The sequence below is a fragment of the Pipistrellus kuhlii genome, unplaced genomic scaffold (genome assembly GCF_014108245.1).
Source record: "Pipistrellus kuhlii isolate mPipKuh1 unplaced genomic scaffold, mPipKuh1.p scaffold_m20_p_9, whole genome shotgun sequence".
In the NCBI taxonomy this organism is placed as follows: Eukaryota; Metazoa; Chordata; class Mammalia; order Chiroptera; family Vespertilionidae; genus Pipistrellus; species Pipistrellus kuhlii.
Genome location: NW_023425595.1, coordinates 35,897,692 through 35,920,777, shown reverse-complemented (window position 1 = coordinate 35,920,777; position 23,086 = coordinate 35,897,692). Strand labels below are relative to the sequence as shown.

The 23,086-nt window shown below is 61.8% G+C and overlaps 1 protein-coding gene across 2 annotated transcripts in view; it reads right to left on the bottom strand.

The window, feature by feature from the left end:
* MYO7A (myosin VIIA) overlaps positions 1-23,086 on the bottom strand; it is an 82,970-nt gene that overhangs the window by 5,329 nt on the left and 54,555 nt on the right. The window contains exons 28-45 of one of the 2 annotated variants that reach the window (XM_045577413.1): positions 20,950-21,076; positions 20,009-20,128; positions 18,543-18,716; positions 17,506-17,733; positions 15,236-15,406; positions 13,790-13,907; positions 13,053-13,179; positions 11,930-12,213; positions 10,940-11,130; positions 9,806-9,930; positions 8,743-8,900; positions 7,558-7,711; positions 6,041-6,196; positions 5,184-5,289; positions 3,707-3,820; positions 2,634-2,721; positions 2,365-2,471; positions 292-477 (exon numbers count right to left, since the gene is read on the bottom strand). In XM_045577413.1, coding sequence (XP_045433369.1) covers positions 292-477; positions 2,365-2,471; positions 2,634-2,721; positions 3,707-3,820; positions 5,184-5,289; positions 6,041-6,196; positions 7,558-7,711; positions 8,743-8,900; positions 9,806-9,930; positions 10,940-11,130; positions 11,930-12,213; positions 13,053-13,179; positions 13,790-13,907; positions 15,236-15,406; positions 17,506-17,733; positions 18,543-18,716; positions 20,009-20,128; positions 20,950-21,076 — 2,734 coding nt within the window. The remainder of the gene's footprint in view (positions 1-291; positions 478-2,364; positions 2,472-2,633; positions 2,722-3,706; positions 3,821-5,183; positions 5,290-6,040; positions 6,197-7,557; positions 7,712-8,742; positions 8,901-9,805; positions 9,931-10,939; positions 11,131-11,929; positions 12,214-13,052; positions 13,180-13,789; positions 13,908-15,235; positions 15,407-17,505; positions 17,734-18,542; positions 18,717-20,008; positions 20,129-20,949; positions 21,077-23,086) is intronic. The other variant, XM_036428526.2, reaches the window with a different exon arrangement.

Here is a 23,086-nt window from a genome sequence, read left to right as displayed (position 1 = left end):
CAAGCAAGCAGGCCAAAGAGGAGCAATCAAGTAAAGCCCGGACACCACAGTCATCACAGGAACCACGGTAACAAGACAGGGACAAGTATTGCGACGTGGCCTCTGCCTGACTCCTTTGCCTGAAAGACTGGAGACTAACGCAAGTGGAGAGGGAACGGGGGAGGGGGCGTGACGCTGTCACACGTGGGGCCACAGGAGACACCACCCCGGGCGGCTGGCTGTCCCTTGGCCCCCGGGGTGCCCGGAGACCCACTGTGGGGACCTTATCCCCACTGCCTCCCCCATGCTCACCCGCTTCCAGTCGTCAGGTGAGACCTGCCGGATGAGGTCCTGGGGCACCAGCTCCCGCAGCAGCTTTGGGATACTGGGGAAGTAGGACTTGTCTTCTTCGAACTTGACCCTGTAGATGAGCGCTCCCAGCTGCAGCACCTCCTCCCGAGTGCACTTGTGGTAGCCGCGGAGATACTTGGGCAACTCCTGCCAGAGACGGAGCAAGTCACGAGGAGGCAGGGACTCCTCCCCTACCCCCCTGAGGCCGGTCCACCCGCTTCTCCCGCCTCCTCAAGGGGAGATGGCAGGACAGCAGCGATTGTGCCCGCACAGATTCAGCACGTTGCAGTTCAAAACAGAGCTGCATGTGAATAGTATGTCACTGCCCCTCCTAACAGTACAGCAAGATGAGCAGTCCCATTTCAAAAATGCAGAGCCTGAGAGGGTTCCGCAGACTGCCCCGGCCTGTCCTTCCATGGGAAAAGCCTCTCAGGCTGCCGGCCTCTTTCCACTGATCCCTCAGACTGGCTGGTTTCATCAGCGGCACCAGCCCGTTCCCCACCTTGAACTTCCAGACCCAGAACCAGAGTAACTGAGGATGACGGGTAACTCAAAAGCAAAGATGAGTCCTCTAAAGGGCTCCTAGAGCCTTCCAGCTCTCTTGTTTAAAGCACAGGGAAATGCAGGCTGGCCGAGGACACAGGGCAAATCAGAAACCCGAGTCAGTGATGATCCACCCACCCTTTCATGTACTCACTCACACACTCATCCACCCTACCACCTGCCTGCCCATCTATACCCATTCATCCATCCATCTACCCAGCCACATGGGTCTACCCACACTTCTCTTTCCCATTCATTTCCCTATTTGTTCATCCATCCACCTACCAACCCTCCTACCCACTTACCCATTCACCCATCCACTCACCGATATCCAATTCAAAAATTCATTTACCATCCATCCTTCTCCCATTCATTCACCCACCCATCAAGCCAACACCTATTTATTGAGCATCAATTATGAGCCTAGCTCTATAAGCAACAACATATATCCTCCTTACTCTCATTGAACTTATAGTCAAAGAAAGAACAGACACTATCACATCAAATCAACGTACAGTTCCAATCTTTGAAGGCAATATTCCCAATGCTATGAGAACATAGAACCAAGTGTCTTGATAAAGTCTCAGGGACAGGGAAGACTTCCCTTAAGATAAGATGATTCATGGAAAACACGGAGATTCCTCAAAAAAATTAAAAACAGAATTGCCTTATGACCAGCAATTTTACTTCAGGGTATTATATCCAAAGAAACTCAAAACACTAATTTGAAAGAATATATGCACCCCTGTGCTCACAGCAGTGTTATTTACAATAAGCAAGTTATGAAAGCAACCCACGTGCCCATCAACAGACAATGGAATAAAAAAGCTGTAGTACATATACACAATGGAATATTACTCGGTCCAAAAGAAATCACACATTTGTGATAGCATGAATGAGGGTATTATACTAAGTGAAATAAGGCAGTCAGAGAAAGGTAAATATGATTTCACTTACATATGGAATCTAAAGAACAAAATAAACCAATAGAAACAGACTCATAAATACGGAGAACAGGCTGATGATTGCAAGAGGGGTGGAGATTAGAGGACGGGGTGGAAAGGGTGAAGGGATGAGGTACAGATTGGCAGTTACAGAACAGTCATGGGAGTCTAAAGGACAGCATAGGAAATACAGTCAATCACACTGCGTTTACTAGGCATGCCGCCAGTGGGTGCTGAAAATACTGGACAGAACACTGTGTAAAGCATATGACTAACCACCACACAGAACACCTGAAGCTAATACAAAGCAATATTGAATGTAAAGTGTAATGGGGTGGGGGGGGGGAGAGACACACCCGATGATTGAATTCACAGCCAAAAGCTCAGCAGGTAAAGAGGAAAAGACCCGAGAGAAGAACATCCCAGAAGAGAGTGAGTGACAAATGTCTCTCCTGGGCTGTGCCGGCACAGCCCCGCCCAGCGAGGACAGCAGGCCTCCGCCCCACAAGCCCACAGCCCGCTCGCAGCACATGGAGGCACAGCTCACCTGGTAATAGTGGAAGATGGAGTCCGCCATGGGGTCCTTCCCCGGCACCGTGGTGGTCCACAGCTTCTTCATGAAGAACACCTGGTAGGTGAGCGAGGGCACGATCCCTGCAGCGGAGGGCAGCCCGGGGTCACCCAGAGGGTCCCCGTCCAAGGTGTGCCCAGCCCCCGCCCAGCCGGGGCCTCGGAGCTGGGCCTCCAGGCAGGACACGGAGCCAGCCCCGCCCTGCGCCGGGCCTCGGGTGCACCCAGGGCCCAGCCTCGCGTTACCATCCTTGACGGGCCGTGCTTTCTTTATCCAGTCTGTCAGGTGTCGGACAAAGTCAAAGAAGAAGTCATTCTCAGGCACGCTGATGACCTAACGGACATGGCCATGCTAGTCCGCGTTTTAGCTGGAGCAATACTGTCTTCTGGCTCTCCCACCCCAGGACCTGGGGGCCCTTCTCCACAGACCCCGTCTGGCAGCCAGAGGGGTGTCCGTGTGCCAGCCTCACCCCGCCCGACCGCGCCTGCTGTCCCCCGAACACAGCCTGCGCAGAGGGACCGCCACTCCCTCCCGCCATTCAGCAAAGATCTACCGAACGCTGCCCGGGCCCCGGGGAAAAGGCTGAGAACGAGGCCCAGGCCCTGCCTGGCACATTCCCTGGCATCCGCGTCCTGCTCCTCCCGCAGGCTCTACGCGATGCGAGGTCCAGGACCTCACTGCGTCCCCAGGCTCAGGCACAGGGACAGCCATGAAGTGAGGACACAGACATGAACGCCCAGGGAGCTGGAGCGAAGGGGAGGGAGCACCTATCGGCCCGCGCTGGTCAGGGAAGCCTTCCCCGGGGGAGGGGCCCTGACCCGTGGGCAGAGAAGGGGGAGCAACGTGGGGCAGTGGCAGAGGCCTGCGCTTTGGAGGCAGACCCCCTAGATCTAGCCCCTTCCTTCTGTGTGACCTGAGACAACCGTCCTCAGCCCAGGCTCTGTGACCTGTCAGGTGGGGCGGACTGCCCTCTCTTCAAGGGTCATTTTAAGGATCAATTGGCCTCAGCGGGCAGCTGAGGGAGCGGTTAAGTCAAATCTGGGCGTGCACGTGTGCTGGGGTGAGGGGCAGGGCCTCGGAGGAAAGATTTCGGGGCAGCTGCTGCCGGTAAGGGGCACACCGGATGCAGGAAGGAGACAGGCACAGCGGAATGCACATACAAGAGCACCTCTCTCTTCCTCTCTCTCTCTCTCACCTCCCTCCTGTCTCCTCCCCCTCCTGCCCCATGAGCTGCTATGGCTTCAGCAAATGTCCCAACCGACACACCGACACACCGACAGACCAACAGACAGACAGCAGGCAAAGACTCACCACCCACCTTGTCTGCAATTTTGACAAAGAGGCTGAAGCCCTCCGAGGACTTGAGGAGCAGCCGGGCGGCGATGTTCTGGCAGAAGTCCTTGGCCTTGGTGCTGGACTCCACCTCGAAGGCCTGGGGGAGGGGGCTCACTTGGCTCTGGCTGTGCCTCCAACTAGACCGACCCCTCCCCTCCCCCCGGGTCCTGAGCTAGGCACAGCATTTAAGAAAAGAACAGGGCGCTGAAACCAGTGTGGCTCAGTGGAGAGAGCGTTGGCCTGGGGACTGAGGGGTCCCGGGTTCGATTCCAGTCACAGGCATGTACACTGGTTGCTGGCACATCCCCAGTGGTGGGTGTGCAGGAGGCAGCTGGTCGATGTTTCTCTCTCATCGATGTTTCTAGCTTTCTATCCCTCTCCCTTCCTCTCTGTAAAAAATCAATAAAATATATTTTAAAGAACAGAAAGAAAGAAAAGAAAAGAACAAGGCAGCTAAGTCCTGTCTGTGTCTTCCCAGATCATGTCCTCCCCTGAGCAGGACTCGGCCTGGGCCTCAGAGCCCTGGGCCTGCTGAGCAGGCCTGAGTGACGGTGGAGGGAGCGCAGAGGACAGGGGCAGGGCGTGGGGTGATTGGAAGGAGAGAGACAGGAGGAGGAGGAGAGCAAATTTCAGAAAAAGGGGGAGGAGAAAAGAAGGGGAAAACAGCCCAGAATGGGCTGCGACCCAGGCCTCCCCTCCGCATCCCCACGTTTGCCCCTGCCTCCGCCCTGTGGAGTCAGCTCCGTCCGGAGGCCACAGACGCCTGGTCAGGAGCCTCTGGGACGGCAGAGCCTGGGGAGTTTGGATGGACGGAGGAGGGTGGTGGGAGGGGACAGAAAAGAGTCTTAGAGCGTTTTGTGCTTGTGTCTGGCATCCTGCTGGGCATTTCTGAGTCTCTAGTCTCCATACAAGTTTTAAAACTGCTTTTCCGGCGGGAAGTTTCAATGTTGGACTCATTGATCTGAACGAGACGCTGTGCTGAGATGGGTCAGGAGTGGACACCAGGAGGCAGCCTGGCCGAAGGGGCGGGACAGGAAGACACTGACAAAAGGGACCTTTGGACAAGGGGACCAGGGTGGTGAGGACCCCCAATCAGGCCAGGTGGGGGGAGGGAGGGAGGAATGTGGGCTCAGGGCCACAGGAGCAGAGCTGGCCCGGGGAGGGGCCCCGCACGGAGCTCAGCTCCAGGGGGAAGGCGGCTGGTTCCCAGGCAGGGCCTCCTCCGCGGGCGGGAGGGGACCTTCTCCAGGAAGCTGCTCACGGGCGGGAGGTTGGACCGGAACCCGGGGCTCCTGACCAGGCGTCTGTGGCCGCCTGGCTGAGCTCTGACTCCATGAGGGGCGGGAGGAAGGGGCAAAGGTGGGGATGGCGGAGGGGGGCCTCGGGCTGCTCCCTGTGCCCGAGGGCATTCATGAAGGTGTCTGGGGGCCGTCCACACACCCAGCAGCCAGGGCCCTCACCTCATCGGTGTCGTCGGGAAAGTAGACCTTGTGGAATATCTGGGTGGTTTTGTGCTGGATGGCCTCCACCTCCACCAGGTGTGGGGGGTACTTCCGGGACCCGTTTCTAAAGCCAGGGGGAGGGGGGGGACAGTCAGGGCCAGCTGATGCACGGAGCAAGGAACACCCGCTTCAATCCCTGCCCATCCCTCTTACCAGCTGACAGTCACCCCTCAGAGCCTCCAGTGCCCACTGTACAATGGGGTGCCAGTGCCCCCCACACGGGGAGGGGTGCAGGTGGGCTTTTAAGAGTGTGAAGTGCGGCCGAAGCCGGTTTGGCTCAGTGGATAGAGCGTCGGTCTGCGGACTGAAAGGTCCCAGGTTCAATTCCGGTCAAGGGCATGTACCTTGGTTGCGGGCACAACCCCGGTAGGGGGTGTGCAAGGGGCAGCTGGTCAATGTTTCTCTCTCATTGACGTTTCTAGCTCTCTATCCCTCTCCCTTCCTCTCTGTAAAAAATCAATAAAATATATTTAAAAAAAAATATATATATATATATATATTAAAAAAAAAAAAAAGAGTGTGAAGTGCTGCCAGGCGTCCGCTCCCGGACAGACTTGAAGGTCTGAGCCAAGCCCTTCGGAGCAACCAGACTCAAACTGGGTCTGGGACGGGGGCTGCAGCCTTTGTTGAACTGACTGCTGTGGCACCCCCGGGATGGTCACTACAGTTGGGTGGTCATTTCCTCACCCCAAGGGGGCTCGCCCTACACACCTGGTGTGGCCAGGAGCCTCCCCCCCCCCCCCCCCCCCCGCCACAGACACACCGCCTGTCCCCGACTCCGTGCCCGCTGCCCCTGCCCCTCGGGGCTGCTGTACCTCAGGGCTTTCTGCAGCCGCTGCAGGCAGTCGATGGCGAGCGGGCAGTGCTTGCGGGACTGCAGGAAGCGCTGCACGTGGGGCAGGAGGATGTTGCTGGGGGGGAAGAGGCCGGTGCACAGCCAGAGCAGCTCCCAGCCCCGCTCCTCGCTGTACCTGCAGGGGGAGGGGGTGTCCGGGGTCTGAGCACCGCCCGGGCCTCCACGCCCCTCTGCTCCTCCCCACAGCAGCACGCGCCCGGCCTGACCCCCACCCCTGTCTGAGGACCGACGGACCCACCGCCCCGACAGCTAGATCCAATTAGTGCCACTCGAAGTGGAGACAGCTGGGCCCCGAGGGGCCACAGGTACAGCCACGGGGAGCTAAGGGGCTCAGGCCAGAATGAGAATCAGCTGTGTCACCAAGCACTTTGGTTCAACTGAGATTTTTTTTTTTTTTTTTTTTAGCAAGACTTTCTTATGAAGGAAAAAGTGTGTGATTTGTTCTGGCCGAAGCTCTGTAACTCCCCTGCTCTTTGAATCGCACTAAGTTAGAACAGCCGCCTGGCTCCCTCAGATACGGTTCTGAGCTCCTGTGTCTGTCAGGGGGGGAATCCTGGAGGGCATGTAGGGGGAGGTGGCATTTGATCTCGGCTTTCCGGGATGAGAAGAATTCTGATGGCAAAGGAGAGGGAAAGCTTTCCAGGCTGTGATTACGGCACGTTACAGGGGTTTGTCGGTGGGAAAAGTTCTGATGTGTGGCTCTTGAGGAAGAGATGCAGAGAGGGACACTGCTGGGGAGGGAGTTGGGGGGTCTGGGCATAAGGGGAGATGGCAGGGCCTCTCTCAGGCTCTGAGACTGACGTGTCCCTTTCCTGCAGGTGTATGGCCCAGCAGGGAGAAGACGGCGGTACCCTCCGGGCCAACACCGTTAGCCCATGAGAGCTTTAAGCCAGAGCTTCCAACTGGCACCCAGCTCAGCCGGAGCCAGAGATGAGGCCTTTGCTCAGGAGCGGGACCCGCAGCTGCCAGCAGAGTCTGGGCTGGGCAGGAGGGTCCCGAGGAGGCTGGAGCAGGGAGTGGCAGGAACGAGGAGGAGCTGGGCCTGTCAGACTTGGAGGACAGACTCAGAGGGCACAGCCGCCACCTCCTGGCTCTGGACCCCCCTGAGGCAGAGCGAGGACGTGAGTCTGAGGGGGCTCCCCGCTCTGAGTGAGGGAGGGAGGGAGCAGGGCGGGGCTCCCCTTCACGATGGGGGCGGGACCTTTAGGATAAGGTGACCAGACATCCCGCTTTTGGCGGGACAGTCCTGATTTTCAACAATTTTCCCCCCATCCCGCGGCATTTTAAAAAAGTCCAGATTCTTTCACAAAAAAAAAAAAAAAATCGGGACTTTTTTTTTAAAAACACCTCAGGACGTGGGACAAATTGTTAAAAATCGGGACTGTCCCGCCAAAAGGTCACCTTACTTTAGGACTCCCTGCAGCCGGGAGCGCTAGGGAGGGGCCGTCCCCTCGCCCGCCCGCGCCCCTGGCTCACCTGATGTGGTTGTCCGTCAGCTGCTTCAGGATCTGCACGTACACCTCGTCCTTGAGGGGCTCGGCCTTCAGGGCGCCCTCGAAGATCTGGTCGGTGAGCTCGTTGACCGAGCGCATCCTCTTGGACGGGTAGTCGCCCATGTACTTGAGCATGGCTGGGGGGCCGTCAAGGAAGGGCTGGTGGCCGAGGGGGTGGCGCTGGGGCAGCAGGCAGGGGGCCCGGGGCCTCGGGCTACTGTTTTGCCACCCCGCGGTCCTTGTCCACCGCCCACTCTCCCCCCTCGACTCCTGCGGCCGCCTCCTCAGCCCCCAACCCTGAATCCAAAGTGCTCGCTGCACCAGGACGCACTGTCCAACTCAGTCGCCTGTGCCAGCCCTGCCCAGGGGCCCCCAGGGCCTCGGGACTCAGTCCACGCTCCTTCACAGGACGAGACCCCTTCATGAGCCAGCCCACGCCTTTCAGTTCCCTTCTTGGACCTGCCCTCCAGCTGCGAATTCTCGGGTGCCCTGGCGTCACCCCGCTCTGTGCCGCCTCAGGGCCTTGTGCAGGCTGCTCCGTGTGCCTGGAGCACTCCCCACCTGTCTCCCCTTTGACTGGCTAAGTGAGTCCTACTCAGTTTTCAGCCAAGAAGCCACCTCCTCCAGGAAGCCCTCCCTGCCCTCCTCCACGGCTGGGTCAGGCCACTGTGCTGCCAACCCCATCCCGGCACTGATCCCGGTCAGCACGGCTCCCCTGAGGCCCGGGCCTGGGTCTGGTCACCACGTCTCCATGCCTGGCCCAGCACATGGCAAGAGCACTGTCAGCTGAAGGACAGGGCAGACGCGACGATGCTGAGGTGGCGCCTTGCGTGCTGTCAGGTGCCGGCACGTGGATGGAGGTGCTCCTCAGCATCCCTGCAATCTGCCCAGGATGAGGTGACCGGACGCCCCGCTTTTGGAGGGACAGTCCCGATTTTTAACCATTTGTCCCGCGGCATTTAAAAAAAAAAAAAAAAATCGGGACTTTTTAAAACGCCGCGGGACGCGGGACAAATGGTTAAAAATCGGGACTGTCCCTCCAAAAGCGGGACGTCTGGTCACCTTAGCCCAGGACCCAACCGAACCCCAGAGGGAGGCAGGTGTCTGACGGGAACCCTGAGGCGGAGGCCCGGCCGCGCCGCCCTCGTCCCCGCTGCCAAGCGGATACCGATGAAGGCCATGCAGGCCTCCTGCGAGAGCTCCTCGCTGCCCAGGATCTTCTTGAGCAGCGCCTGCTTCAGCGGCTCCCGCGTGTGGCTCCACAGCCGGTCCTTCCCCCGGGCCTTGGACACCATCACGCGGCTCAGCGTGTGCTTGGGCGGGGGCCTGCGGGCGCAGGGATGGTGGGCACTGAGGGCCGCCCAACTGTGAGACCCGCCCCGGCCACCCCGTTGCTGGAGGCCAGGGGTCAGGAACAGGCCCCGGTGTTCCCTGCTGCCCTGGGACCGGGGGCAGGTGCCCGCCCGGGGCCCCACCTTCTCTGCTGGAGACCGAAGGCTCCCGGGCCCCACCTTCTCTGCTGGAGACCGAAGGCTCTGGCCCCTGTGCCCCGACAGCCCTGCCGCCCTCCCACCTCCTCCCTCCTGCCCCTCTCCGCTCCGCCCTGGCCTGGGCTCTCCCCGAGCCACCGCCTCCGGACGCCTGGCCTCTGCCCCAGCAGCCCCTCCAGGGCTGGGCACAGAGTCCCAGCGCCTGGTGTGCGCCCATCTCCCGCCAGGACTGCGAGTCGTGAGTGCCCAGGGCCCCGCCTGGGGTGGGCACAGTAGCCATCTCTTAGGTGAAAGAAGGATAAGGGGACACATACTGGAAGGATCATTCGAAGGACAAAAAAGGGCCCTGGCTCCCTCTGACCCAGGCCCTGCTCAGGGCGGGGGCTGCTTTGTGATGCCCCCGCCAGAGCCACAGAAGCCCTCTCCCCTCTCCCCTACCCTGCCCCTGCCCCTCTCTCCTCTCCTCTCTCCCCTACCCTGCCCCTGCCCCTGCCCCAGGTCCTCTCCCCTCTCCCCTCTCCCCTGCCTCTGCCCACGCCCCTCTCTCCTCTCCCCTCTCCCTCTCCCCTGTCCTCTTCCCCCCTCTCCCCTGTCCCCTCTCCCCTCTCCCCTCTCCCCTGCCCCTGCCCTGGGCTCTCTCCCCTTTCCCCTGCCCCTCTCCCCTCTCCCCTGTCCCCCTCTCCCTCTCCCCTCTCCCCTCTCCCCTCCCCCTGCCCCCTCTCCCCTCTCCCGGCCCGGCACCTGAAGTAGTCGTAGGAGAACTCCTCCAGTGTGTAGGGCTTGGCGCGGACCTCAGGCTCCGGCGCTCGCAGCTGCAGGAGCCGGATCACGTCCTGCCTCTGGTCGGGGGTCATGGTGACCAGCGCCTAGAGACCGAGAGGCGGGGCTGCGGTCAGCTCCCCACCTGGGCTCCTGGGACACACGGCGAAGCCCAGAGCCTTCTCCCGGGGCAGGAGACTGCCGCTCGGGGCCCGAGCCGCTCTGAGCCTGGAGCCCCTTTGCTCCCTGCGTCTCTGAAGCCGCTGCCGCCCCCATGCTGCTGGGCTGGACCCTTCCCTCAGCACCGGGTCTGAGCCAGGGCAGTCAGTCAGAACGGCTGGACAGGGTCCTGCCCCGGGCCCCTCCCCTGCCCCTGCCCCTCTCCCCTGCCCCTGCCCCTGCCCCTCTCCCCTGCCCCTGCCCCTCTCCCCTGCCCCTGCCCCTGCCCCTGCCCTCTCCCCTGCCCCTGCCCCTCTCCCCTGCCCCTGCCCCTGCTCTTCTCCCTGTCCCTGCCTCCTCTCCCTGGCCTTGCCCTCTTCCCTGCCCCTGCCCCTCTCCCCTGCCCCTGCCCCTCTCCCCTGCCCCTCTCCCCTGCCCCTGCCCCTCTCCCCTGCCCCTGCCCCTCTCCCCTGCCCCTGCCCCTGCCCCTCTCCCCTGCCCCTGCCCCTGCTCTTCTCCCCTGCCCCTGCCCCTCTCCCCTGCCCTTGCCCCTCTTCCCTGCCCCTGCCCCTCTCCCCTGCCCCTGCCCCTCTCCCTGCCCCTCTCCCCTGCCCCTGCCCCTGCCCCCGCCCCTGCCCAGGGAGCTGCCTGGAGAGGCTGAGCTCTGAGTTCTCAGTGCTGAGCTCATGGGGAGTCCAAGAACCAGGGCCTCCTCCCAGCTCTGCCCTCACTGCCCCCGCTCAGAGCCAGGCTTCGTGCTGCCCCTCCCTTCTCCCCTCCTACCGCCCCCGCCCTGCCCCGGGCACTTCCTCACTGAGGCCCTTCCAGGCCCTTCTCGGGGGGACAGCCGCCCGGCTCTCATCTGTGTCCCGGGACCCCGGCCGTCCTCACGGCAGCGCAGGCCGCGTGTCTAACCGCCCCGGCTGGGAGGGCCAGGAGGGTGGGGCGCCCACGTACCACGATCTCCCGCAGCGGCATGGTGACCGTGGGCATGACGTACACGCAGTCCGTGGGGAAGTCCCCGCGCTGCTTGGTCCGCTCGTTGATGCCGTTGGCCCAGCCCGAGGTCATGACCTGCTCCCCCGTGTCCTGGTCCAGGATGATGAGGTCGCCCTTGGCGAAGCTGAGGAAGCCCGACTCCTCGCCCGCTGGGGGCCGCGGGGAGGGCCACGGGCGGGGGAGACGCGGGTTAAACATCTCCGTGTGGGCCGATGCCCGTAAGCGGCTCCTCCCGCCGACGAACTGAGGCCCCATCACGTCTGCCCACTGGCCGCCCCGCTCCACGCAGACATGGCGTCCGAGCGGGCCAGCCTCCTGCCCGAAGCCCCTGTGGCTCCCCGCGGCCTCAGGGGAAAGCCCGCACTCCCTGACATGCTCTGGGCCTGGCAGGGCCGCCTTCCCGGCACCTTCCACCCCCATGCCCCTTGCTCTCCTCCCTCGTTCCGGCCAAGCCCAGCTCCGCGGTTCCCAGACACGTGTTTCTCCAGCCCCGGGGCTGGGCCTGTGACCTGCTCTCGACCTCACACACTCACACCCGCTCTCCTCCCGCACCCGACGCTGCTGGGCCGCTCTCCTGGGCTCCCTCAGCCTCGGGCTCCCTGGTCACTGCACAGGCCCAGGCCCAGGCCCAGGCGCTGCACAGTCTGCCCCTGCCCCTCTGTCTTTCCACTGCTCTGCCCAGCGCCTGGGGCTCCGGGGGTGCTCAGTGAGGGGCTCAGGAACTCTGAGGGGAACCCCTGACCCCCCTGGAGGAGGTGGCGGGTAAGTACTCAGACCAGGAAAGGGGGGGGGGGAGAGGAAGAGTCCCCACAGACGGAAGGCACCGAGTCCGGCTGTTTGGTTCCGTCGATGGGGAGGATGGGTAGCAGCCAGGCCGAGGCCGAGGCCGCGGAGGGTGACCTGCCCGACGCCCCCCGTGCCTGGCGGCCCAGGCCAGGAGCCACTCACCGGGGTTGGGGTTGTCCTGCAGGGCCACCACGTACTTGGACCTCTTCCGGAGCCCCTCCAGGAAGGTGACCACCAGGTCACGGATGTCCTCGGCGTTGCTGGAGGTGAAGGTGTACTCGTCCCCCTTGATGGTGGCCAGCGTGAAGCTGGGGGCTGTCAGCTTGGCTCCCCTGCAGGACCAACACGGGGAACAGGAGCCCGCCGCGGTCAGGCCGGCCCAGCCCGGGTGACACGAAGCGCAGCCCAGCTCAGAGCAGCCCAGCGAGAGCAGGACGCGGCACTCCCTGGGGGACCAAGGCCGGCGCGGTCAGACGGGCCCGGCCCCGGGGGAGGCCGGCCCCCCGGGGTGAGACCCAGCTCAGCCTGCACCGGCCCGGCCCCCCGCCCTCTTGCTGTCTCGTTCCTACTCGCCCTTTCGTCTCAGCCCAGATACCCCTCATCCAGGAAGCCTTCCTAACCCGCCCCTCCTCCCCCCACACAGCCCCATGACACTGGTCCTGCTCTAACGGGGCCTGTTCAATATCCATCTCCCCTCTCGACTGGAGCTTCAAGGGAAGGACTTTCCAGTCACCGCGGCATCCTGTGTGCTGGGCACGTGGCTGCTCAGAGCTGGCCACACCCAGCCCTGCCCACAGCGACACGGCCTGAAGGTGTTAGGGCTCTGGCAGCCACGGGGAGTCCCATCCAGGCCCGTCTGACTCAGGCCAGGATCTTTCTACACACACTCCACGGCCCCCGACTGTCCGAACCACTCCCGCCCACCTCAGGGCAGCCACGAAAGGGCCGTCACCACCTCCCTCCCATGCCCGTCAGGAGGGCCGGGCCTGCGGCGTCCGCACAGCAACACACCAACTACTCGTTACACGTTCCATGTGACCAGGGAGGCCCTGCAGGCTTGCGCCTCAGAGGGTCCTCTGTGAGGGGGGACGCCCCTCAAGGCCAGGGCCCGCAGGAGAGCGCCGGGAGGCCTCTCCTCCCCATCTGTGTGTGTGTGTGTGTGTGTGTGTGTGTGTGTCCCTCAGCCCCCCCTCCGTTCACACAGAGCTGACTCAGGACCCTGCTAGGTCTGCGCAGCTTCGACACCCCCCTGCTCTGCGGACAGTGGGGCGCGGGTGGGACTGACCTGCTGCTGGACACGGCCATGATCTCGGGGAAGGACAGCTCCAGCAGCACCTGCTCCTGCTCATCCACGAAGTAGACGCCCGTCCAGTTGACGGCCACAATGACGTCGTTTTTGGGGAGGCTGGGGCCTGGGGCAGAGACCGAGGCTCTGAGCGGGAGGCCCCCTCTCCTGGGCCCGGCCCTGCCCAGTCCTCACAGCCACCAGGGCAGGGAGCAGCCCGATGTCCGCTTCACAGACACGGAAACAGCCAGAGCCCGTGTGTGGCGGGGGACGGGCTGGACCAGGACCCGGGCGGGCCCGTGCCTCGGTGAGGCGGGGTGCGGGGAGGGCTGCCTTTAGCAGGATAACCGGTGATTCTGCGGAGCCCGGGGTCTGGCCCGGAGCAGGTGCCCCCAAATGGCAGCCGGAGGGAGGCTGAGCTGGCAGCCGAGGTGCTGAGGGCCACAGCCACTCTCAGTTCCATGGGGTCAGCCAGCCCTTGCCCGGGCCACCCTCTCCTGCAGGTGCTCTGATGATCTCCATACCCACTCCGCTGTTCACCCCACTGTGCGCTGAGCACCTACTGTGTGCCACAGAGCCCCGCGGCACTGTGGGAGGTGGGACCCGCGCAGCGCACTGGCCTGCAGAGACCGGCAGCCGCGGGCAGGAGCCCGGCTGACGGGGCACCGTCCCAGGCCTCTCCCCGGCATGGCCGCAGTGAGGGTAGGAGGGGGTGGAGGCGGGAGGGCTGTGGCTACCTGAGAACTTGTAGGCTTCGTAGAACCTGGAGAAGAGCAGGGGCCACTTGAAGCGGGCGTAATTGACCACGTCCTCCTTGACCTTCTGGGAATCCGTTCGCCTCTGGGCATAGATGCCCTGGAGGGGGACAGACAAGGACAGGGACAGAGAGCCGTCACCGGTGCTCCGGCTGGAACTCGGATGTCCCGTCCCCAGGCCAGGAGCGGCCCAGCGCTGCGGCGCCCCCTGTGCTTCGTGCCTCGTCCATCCCATCAGCCCCAGACACCCCATCCCTGCCCTCCTCTCACTCCATCCACCGCAGCACCTGCCAGGGAGCTCCCAGTGCACCCGAGTGACAGAAAAGCCCACAACGGCCGAAACCGGTGTGGCTCAGTGGATAGAGCGTCAGCCTGCAGACTGAAAGGTCCCGGGTTCGATTCCTGTCAAGGGCATGTACCTTGGTTGCAGGCACATCCCCAGTAGGGGGTGTGCAAGAGGCAGCTGATCAATATTTTTCTCTCATCGATGTTTCTAACTCTCTATCCCTCTCTCTTCCTCTCTGTAAATCAATTATATATATATAGAAAGCCCACAATGGCAGCCCGGGCAGGGGCAGGGGATGGACGGGCTCCAGCGGCTGACGGGGTGAGGGGGATGGAGAGGAGGTGGCCAGGGACAGAGACGGAGGGACGGAGGGAGAGCACGTGTCTTTTCTGGAGGGGAGGGAGGGCCTCGGGGCTGAGCCCCGCCTAGATGCAGAGGGGGTGCGGGGGCCTCAGGGGGAGGCGGGGTGGGAAGCGGTGAGGGGCTGAGAGACCGCTGGTCTGTGAAGCCCTCTGGCAACTGTGTGCACGGGTAATTCTGCTCGTGCACAACCAGAGCGGGGAGGGGGAGAGGCCTGGGTCCCTCCGGCAGCCGGGGTTTCCCACCCGCTCTCCTGGGGCAGCCCCTTCGCCCGGAAGGGAGCTATCAGGGCAGGCTATGGGCCTGGGGCCCAGGCGAGGGGCCCAGGGGGCGGGTCCCCAACGCTCCCCAGGCAGGAGGGGGGGCAGCGCTCTTGCAGGCAGAACGGAGGGTCCCTTCCTGGACGTTCCCCCCAAATGCAGCAGCGCCTCCGAGCTGTGGCTCTCCTGAGTGCCGGAGCAAGGCCAGGACTGCCCCCCACCCCACCCACCACCCACCTCCCCACCGCCTGCACCATGGCTCCCTCAGGGGGCCACAGAGCTGGAGGCGAGCCGTCCGCTATCCCTGGGACCCAGGCCGGAGCGATGACCGAGAGGAGGGAACCGATGAGCCGGTGGAGGAAAGAGGCTGCCGGGAAGCAGGAGGCCGCGCAGCCGCGGGCGGACGTGCGGGGGGGGGGGGGGGGGGGGGGGAGCTGTGACGCCTCTCATGCCCCAGGGGCTGCTTCCTGGCTTCGGTCACGGTCCCCCCCCCCCCCCCCCAAGGAGCCTCCCGCCTCCTACCTTCTTGTGAGCAGCGATGGCCAGCTGCGCCCACTTCTCCAGCGTCTTGAGGGGCGTGATCTCGCGGTCCGGGATGTAGGTGGGCACGAGGTTCAGGAGGCGCTCCAGGATCATCTCGGAGCCGTAGTCCACGAAGTACTGCTGGGAGGCCAGCTCGGCCAGGTCGTCCTCCTGAGTTGGGGGTTGCGGGGAGGGAGGGGGGGACCTCATTCACACACCCTCCGGGAAGCCCTCGCCGATGACCGAAGCCCAGGCCCCCGCCGCCCGGACCCTCAGCCCCTGGCCTCTGCACCCTGAGCTCTCACCGATTCGCCCGGAGCTCTTGTCTGGCTGCTGGAGCCACGAGCTTCTTAAGGGCAGGGCCACACGCCTGCCTTCTCCTGGGTCCTCTCAGCACCAGAGGTACCAAGCTGAGCCAGAGAGACCAGCCAGCCCATTGCAGTGGGTCAGCCACTACATCCTCAACCCAGTAAGACAGCAACCGGGGCCGGCAGACAACAGAGCAGGCAGGGACTGGCCTGGAGGGCGGGGGACCCCACACCGCTGGAGACCAAGGGAGTGAAGGGCGTGCATCGCCCTTACCACCTCCATCACCATCCCCACGCCCCCGGGACAGCCAGAGCACTGAACACCCCATGGCTACAGTGTGGAGGCGGCAGAGAGCCAGCCGGGCACTGGGCAGCTTTCCCTTCTCTGCCCGCGGTTGGTGCTCGGCAGCCCCCGTGATGCCTGCCTGGGGTTTCCCAGGCTCTGGCAGCAGGGACAGTAAAGAAAGGCTCTTGGATGCCTCAGAGGCAGTGGGTATTTTCCGAAGTATTTCAGGATTTTAGCAATGGACCTGGCTGTACTGATACTTTCTGCCTGAATCTCAACTCACCACAATCATCACCAACACCACCACCATCATCATCATCATCACTACCCCCACACCTACACCTACACCATCACTGCTTCTTCCCTCGCCGCCACCACCAACCATCCCCTTCACTCCCATCATCTCCATCCTCCTTCCTCCGTCACAGTCACCAACGGAATCACAGGTGCCCCGGGAGCCATCACCACCATCATTACCATCACCACCATCATCGTCACTACCCCCACACCTACACCTACACCATCACTGCTTCTTCCCTCGCCGCCACCACCAACCATCCCCTTCACTCCCATCATCTCCATCCTCCTTCCTCCGTCACAGTCACCAACGGAATCACAGGTGCCCCGGGAGCCATCACCACCATCATTACCATCACCACCATCATCGTCACTACCCCCACACCTACACCTACACCATCACTGCTTCTTCCCTCGCCGCCACCATCAACCATCCCCTTCACTCCCATCATCTCCATCCTCCTTCCTTCATCACAGTCACCAATGGAATCACAGGTGCCACGAGAGACATCACCACCATCATCACCATCACCACCATCATCAAACACAAAACAGCTCCGCCCCTCCTGTCCGCAGGAGGAGGCGGGCGTTTACACGTGTGTGTGCTCACACTGTTCTCATGAGCGGATCTCTCGATCCTCTAGAGCAGAGTTTCCTAGACCCGTGGTCGGCGAACCGCGGCTCGAGAGCCACATGCGGCTCTTTGGCCCCTTGAGTGTGGCTCTTCCACAAAAATACCACGGCCTGGGCGAGTCTATGTTGAAGAAGTGGCGTTAGAAGAAGTTTAAGTTTTAAACATTTGGCTCTCAGAAAAAATTCCAATCGTTGTACTGTTGATATTTGGCTCTGCTGACTGATGAGTTTGCTGACCATTGGCTTCCAGTGTTTCCCAAAGTGTGGTACGCGTACCCCCAGGGGTACGGGAAGAATTTGGTGGGGGTACGCGTTGCACCGGAGTTTGGTGGGGATATGCACTGCACCGTGCTTAGCTGCGCCTAATTCTACGTTCTCATGAGTACGAGGGGTACTCAGCGTTACGAAAATTATAGAAGGGGTACACATATGTCAAAAGTTTGGGAAACACTGGACAAACTCAGTACAGCAAGTGTGAGGCAGTCACCACAGCGTGCAGGACCCTCCCACAGGCAGGGCCAGAGCAGGCAGCGCTAATCCTAATCCTAATCCTAATCCTAATCCTAATCCTAATCCTAATCCCGGAGGAGCGAGGAGAACACCGCCCTCCCTCCGTCAGGCTAACCTCCACGTTCCCTAGAGACGGGTCCCGACAGTAACACCGGCCCGAATTCGAATTCGGAAAACGGGCGGCTGCGAGCCTAGCAAGCTCAGCCTGGACACTGGGCAGCGTCGTTCGCACTCACCTTCTCACACCTGTACTCCCCAAACTTGACCCCGCGCACCACCTGCTGGTAGATGAGGTTGGTGGCCACGTTGTCTTCCGAGGGGTTGTGCCAGGGCGTGAAGACCTCTTTGCGGAAGAAGAGCCGCCACGGGGCGTTGCGCTCCTGGGCTCCCTGCTCCTTGGCGTACTGCTCGCACTGGGAGATGGCGTCCATGACGTGGTCGCTGCCGCTGCCCAGGGAGGACACCTGCGGGCCGAGGGCTGAGGTCACCGGGGGGGGGGGGGGGGGGGGGCGGGGGGAGCAAGCGGGAAGGACTACAAAGAACCACCAACTGTGCCAGCTGCTCTTGGGGGCCAAACCCAGGCTCAGAGAGAGGCAGGGAGGTGCCCAGGCCACCCTGGAGGCAGGCCAGCACAGGACCCCTGCGCCCCAGGCATTGGCTCTGAGCTGGCACAGAGTTCCCGTTTCCTAGCGTAAGCCTTTTGTGACACTCGGATGCACAAATGGCCCCTGAAAACACAAGAGTATCCGTCTGGAGGGCAGAAAAATCCAGATACATTGTGTCGGACACGTGGCTCCGTCCCGGACCTGCAGGGGTGCACCCTGCTGTGGGTGATGCTGCTGGGTGTGCAGGTACAATCAGCGCCTCCCTCCCCCAGGCCCAGCGCCACAGAGAAGGCTCCTGGCCTAGATGTGACGGGTGGTCACTGAGCGTGAAAGGAAATGGCCACAGCAGCCTGATGAGGAGTTATATCCGCATTTGTAGGCGAGAAAATGAATCTCGGAGAGCCACGTGGCTGCAGGCCCCTGCAGCCTGTCTCCGGCACCAGAGGGGGCCTTGCTACCTATGACTGAAGGGAGTTCTGGGTTTCAGCACTGTTTTCTTTAGGGGCTTAAGAGGCTCCCCAATTCTAAAGAATTGGCCAGAGCTAGCCACCAGCTAACAGAGAAAACCAAGGCCCTGGAAGTAAGTAACTGTGCAAGGTGGCCAGTAGGTGGCAGCACTGAGCCGGGACCCTGTGGGCAGCCAGGGCGCTGCCACTGCAGGGCGGTACCTTGTCAAACAGGGCAATGTAGAGGGAGAACCCGAAGCGGTCCTTGAGGGAGATCTTGTCGGCCAGCGCGTTGCAGAGCTCCTTGGCCGTGGTGGCCGAGTCCGTCAGCAGGGTCTTGGTGGTCCCATCCATGAATGTCACCGGCAGCATAATGGGCTTCTTGGACTTGGTGGCCTGAAAGTGACCAGAGAGGGTTTGTGGGAATCCTTCCACTCCAGACCACCTGACCCCTCTGGGCTGCTGGCTCCCTGCTGCCCAGGAGGTTGGAGTTTCCCCCACAGCCCCGGACCCCAGCATCTCACCGAGACTGTCTGTCCCGGTCACAGGTGCCCAGGGAGCCCTGCTTGCCCCCCAACGTGATGGGCACATTAGGGTCCCTGAGCCCGGCCCCTGGGGCTGGGAGGATAGGCACTGCCGCACACCAGGGGCCTCTGCCCTCCTGTCCCAAACCCTCACGGGGCCCCGGGAGATGAGAATCGTCACGGCCGACAAATCCCTGAGGCACAGTGGGGAGCCCTGCCGAAGCACTCTGACCATAAAGCCGATGGATGGGAGTCCGTCCTCCGCCAGGGGTTGTGTTCCAATGGCCTGGGATTCCAGCACTTAACGGCGAAGAACCCAGAATCCCAAAGCAGGAGCTTTTCTGGGCACCAGACACACACACACACACACACTGAAGATACATACACACACACCAGACACACACACACACACACACACACACACCGGAGACAGACACACACACACACTGGAGACACAGACACACACACACACCGGAGACAGACACACACACACACACACACACACACACACTGAAGATACATACACACACACCAGAGACAGACACACACACACACACACACACACACACACCAGAGACAGGCAGACACACACACACTGGAGACAGACAGACACACACACGCACCGGAGACAGACACACACAGACACACACACACACCGGAGACAGACACACACACACACACACACACCAGAGACACATACATACACACACACACACACACACACCAGAGACACATACATACACACACACACACACACACACCGGAGACAGACAGACACACACATACACACACTGAAGATAGATACACACACACCAGAGACACACACACACACTGGAGACATATACACACACACACACACACACACACATTGGGGACACATACACATATACACACAGAGAGACACACACACACACCAGAGACACATACACACACACACACACACACACACCAGAGACACATGCACACATACATACACACACCGGAGACAGACATACACACACACTCCGGAGACACACACACACACCAGAGACACATACACACATACACACACACCCCGGAGACACACACACACACACACACACACACACACCAGAGACACATACACACATACACACACACACACACACACACACACACACACGCACGCCTGGTGGGCGGGCGCACCTGCAGCTCCAGCCAGCTGGGCGGCTGTGTCCGCGTGCCGTTGACGAAGGTCCTCCGGAGCCGCTCCTCGCAGTACGGGGCGTAGCCGGGCGGCCCCCCGTGGATGAAGTTCCGCAGGAACTGCAGGCGGAGGACCAGCTGAGCGGCCGCTCTGGCTCCCCGGGGCCATCAGAGCAGCCTGGCTGGGTCCCCTGCCTCCGATCCTCCACCGCACTCAGGACCTGCTTTCCCCTGCCCTCCTGCGCCTTCCCTGGCTCCTGCTGCCCTCAGAACCGTCCAGCCTAACTCTCAGCCGTGCCTCTTGCCTCACCCCACACACGGTGCCCCTCTCCACCGAGCTTATCTGCTCCTCCTCCTGCAGGCCCCCGCCCTGGCGAGTGCTTCCCCATTCGCAGCACTGGCCGCCGGGCTGTCCCCTGCCCTGTCTGTGTCCCCAGCACCCAGGGCCTGGCTCCCAGGAGCCGGCAAGAAAGAGGCCTGAGAGGAACGAAAGCGCCTGCTCGAACACAGTACGGAGAGGGGCCCGGAGGTGCTGTCACTCAGCCTCCTCACACACAAAACTGGTCGAGGGGAGGATGGCGGGAAGTTCTGGGTGCCTGGGAGGAGGGGACGGGAAGAGGGGCGGGGGGGGGGGGGGGAGGGCAGCTGTGAGGCCAGGTGAGAGGAGGCGGGCGGGGCCTCACCCCCTAGCCTAGGGGTGTCAAACTCAATCAGAGAAGGGGCCAAAATCTAAAATCCAGCCTAAATCGCGGGCCGAATGGTTTACTGAACAGTCATAAACTGTCATTGTGATGGAAATGCAGCGGAGTGCAGTGATGACAGCGCGGTGCGGGCCACATTGCAAGGCCTGGCGGGACGGATTTGGCCCGCGGGCCTTGTGTTTGACACCTGTGCCCTAGCCCCTCGCGCTCCTTCCCCGGCAGGCTCGGCGCCCGCCCTACCTTCACGAACTTCTCCGAGGGGGCGAAGCAGCCCACACAGAGCGACATGAGGATCCAGCCGCGGGCGTAGCTGCTCTTGGAGGGGTTGTGGGTGAGCTGCTTGCTGATCTGGCAGTAGATCTCATCCCTGGCGGGCGGGAGGCAGGAAGGGAGACGCTCAGAGGGAATGGCCCACCCACTGCAGGTGAGACCCCCCGGCCTTCCTCTGCTCCTCAACCAAGACCGTCCAGGCAGAGTGGGGCCTGGTGAGGCGGCCGGGCTGGGCCCTGGGGAAGAAGCTCTGCTTTGGAGACCGGCTCATAGGCACGGAGACTTTCTAACTCCAGTCAGACCCGCGGGCAGGGCCCCGTGATCCTGAGGGGGGCTCACACCCTGCTCTGGGCACAGGGGCCACACCACGGGTGACCTCTCTGATGAGGGGCGCAGGCCCCGCCCCAGCCTCGTCCCTCCCCAGCTGGGGCCCGGGCAGGAGAGTTCACCTTTCTGAGCCCAGCCCACGGTCCTGAGAGCAGGAGCAATTTCTACTAATGGCAGCTGGCAGGACAGAAACAGCAAAAACGCCTGGGGACTTGCTCCGCGTGGTGGAAGGAGCAACTCTGACCTTCTCTCGATACATCTCTGTGACCTTAGAATCTTTACGTGGTCACGCATTGCTTTTGTAATCAGAGTAAAGCAATGAAGGTAGGTTTTTGCTCCCACTTTAAAGGGAAACGATAGTACCTTCCCGGAAGGATTGCTGTGCAGGAAAATGAACTGAAGCTTACCGGGCACCTCGCACCAAAACCCTCAGTCACCATCAGCTGTCACTCGATGCCAGCCGCAGTGAAGACACTGCCTGCCTGCTCAGGGCAATGAGGATGTGGCCACCAGGGGGCACTCACGGCTCTTTTCCTTCTCGGAAAGGCAGGCCCAGATAGAGCGGGGACTATCTGATTCAGTGGCTCCCAATTTTGAGTTAACAAACCAGCGCAACCTCAAAACAAATTCTGGAAGTTGCTAACTCTTCATCATGACAAATAAGTACATTTAAAACACACACACACACACACACCCCACACACACACAAACTGCCCATTATCTAGATCACAGTTATTTCATAGAACAAAGGCCATTTTCATCTTCAAAAAGCAGAAGAGCTGACGTCTCAGAACAAAGAACAAAAAAATCAAGTTTCGTTCTAGAAACGCCCTTATCTTTTCCATCTTGTTGAGAACTGGTGAAAACGTCATCCCCTGCCGCTGGGGTCCTGATCCCCATCACTGTGTGGGCCTACGGGGCACCTGGGCCGAGGAGAGGGCAGGCCAGCTGGGGGCCTTCGGGGATTAGTACCCCAGCCTCTGACTCCTGCCTAGGGCTCTCGCCCTGTGTTCTCTAGAAGTAGCCACTGTAGGGCTGCTCTGAGACAAATTCTCGCCCCCTTTCCCTGGAGGCAGTGGCCCTGGGCCCTGGGCCCATCTCTTCTCGGCCTGGAGAGGCGGCCCGGGAGGGAAGGCAGGAGGTCTGGGAGGCTAGTGACTCCTGGGGAAGTCTCTGCCCTCTCTGGACCTCAGTTTCCTTTGGGTGAAGTGAAGCTCACACCCCTCCCCCCAAACCTCCCTGCTGTCCTCCCAGCCAGCATACACAGGAGCATGGGGTCAGCTCTCCTGCCCACCGGTCCTGTGAGTTCTCAGAAAGGCCGTTCCCCTCCACTGACCCAGCTGAGCTGATTCTGGCATTGCTCCTGGGGACCCTCCATCACCCCACTCCTCCCCCAGCCCCCAGGGACCTGAGGTGAGCCTCCCGGGCCTGGCCGGACGGAGGCGCTGCCGGCCTGAGCTGGCAGGGCTGCGGGGGAAGCGGAAGGTGCGTGTCAGGGCACGGCAACAGCAGCTACCACCTCCTGGGAGCCTCCCGGACACAGCCTTCCTGAGATGGATCTGCACCCAAGCCTCTGAGGCAGATCCACTTCCACCACCTCCGCCCGCCCTCCACCCCCGCCTTTACAGAGGGAGAAACAGCCCTTCAGAGAGGAACTAACCGCCGAGGCCACATGGCCAGCAGGCAGCAGGCTAACCCCAGGCCTGCGGGCTAAGGTGACAGAGCCCAGCTCAGCCAAGGCGGGCGGCCTTCCCGGGCCACACCCAGCGCCCCCGCCCAG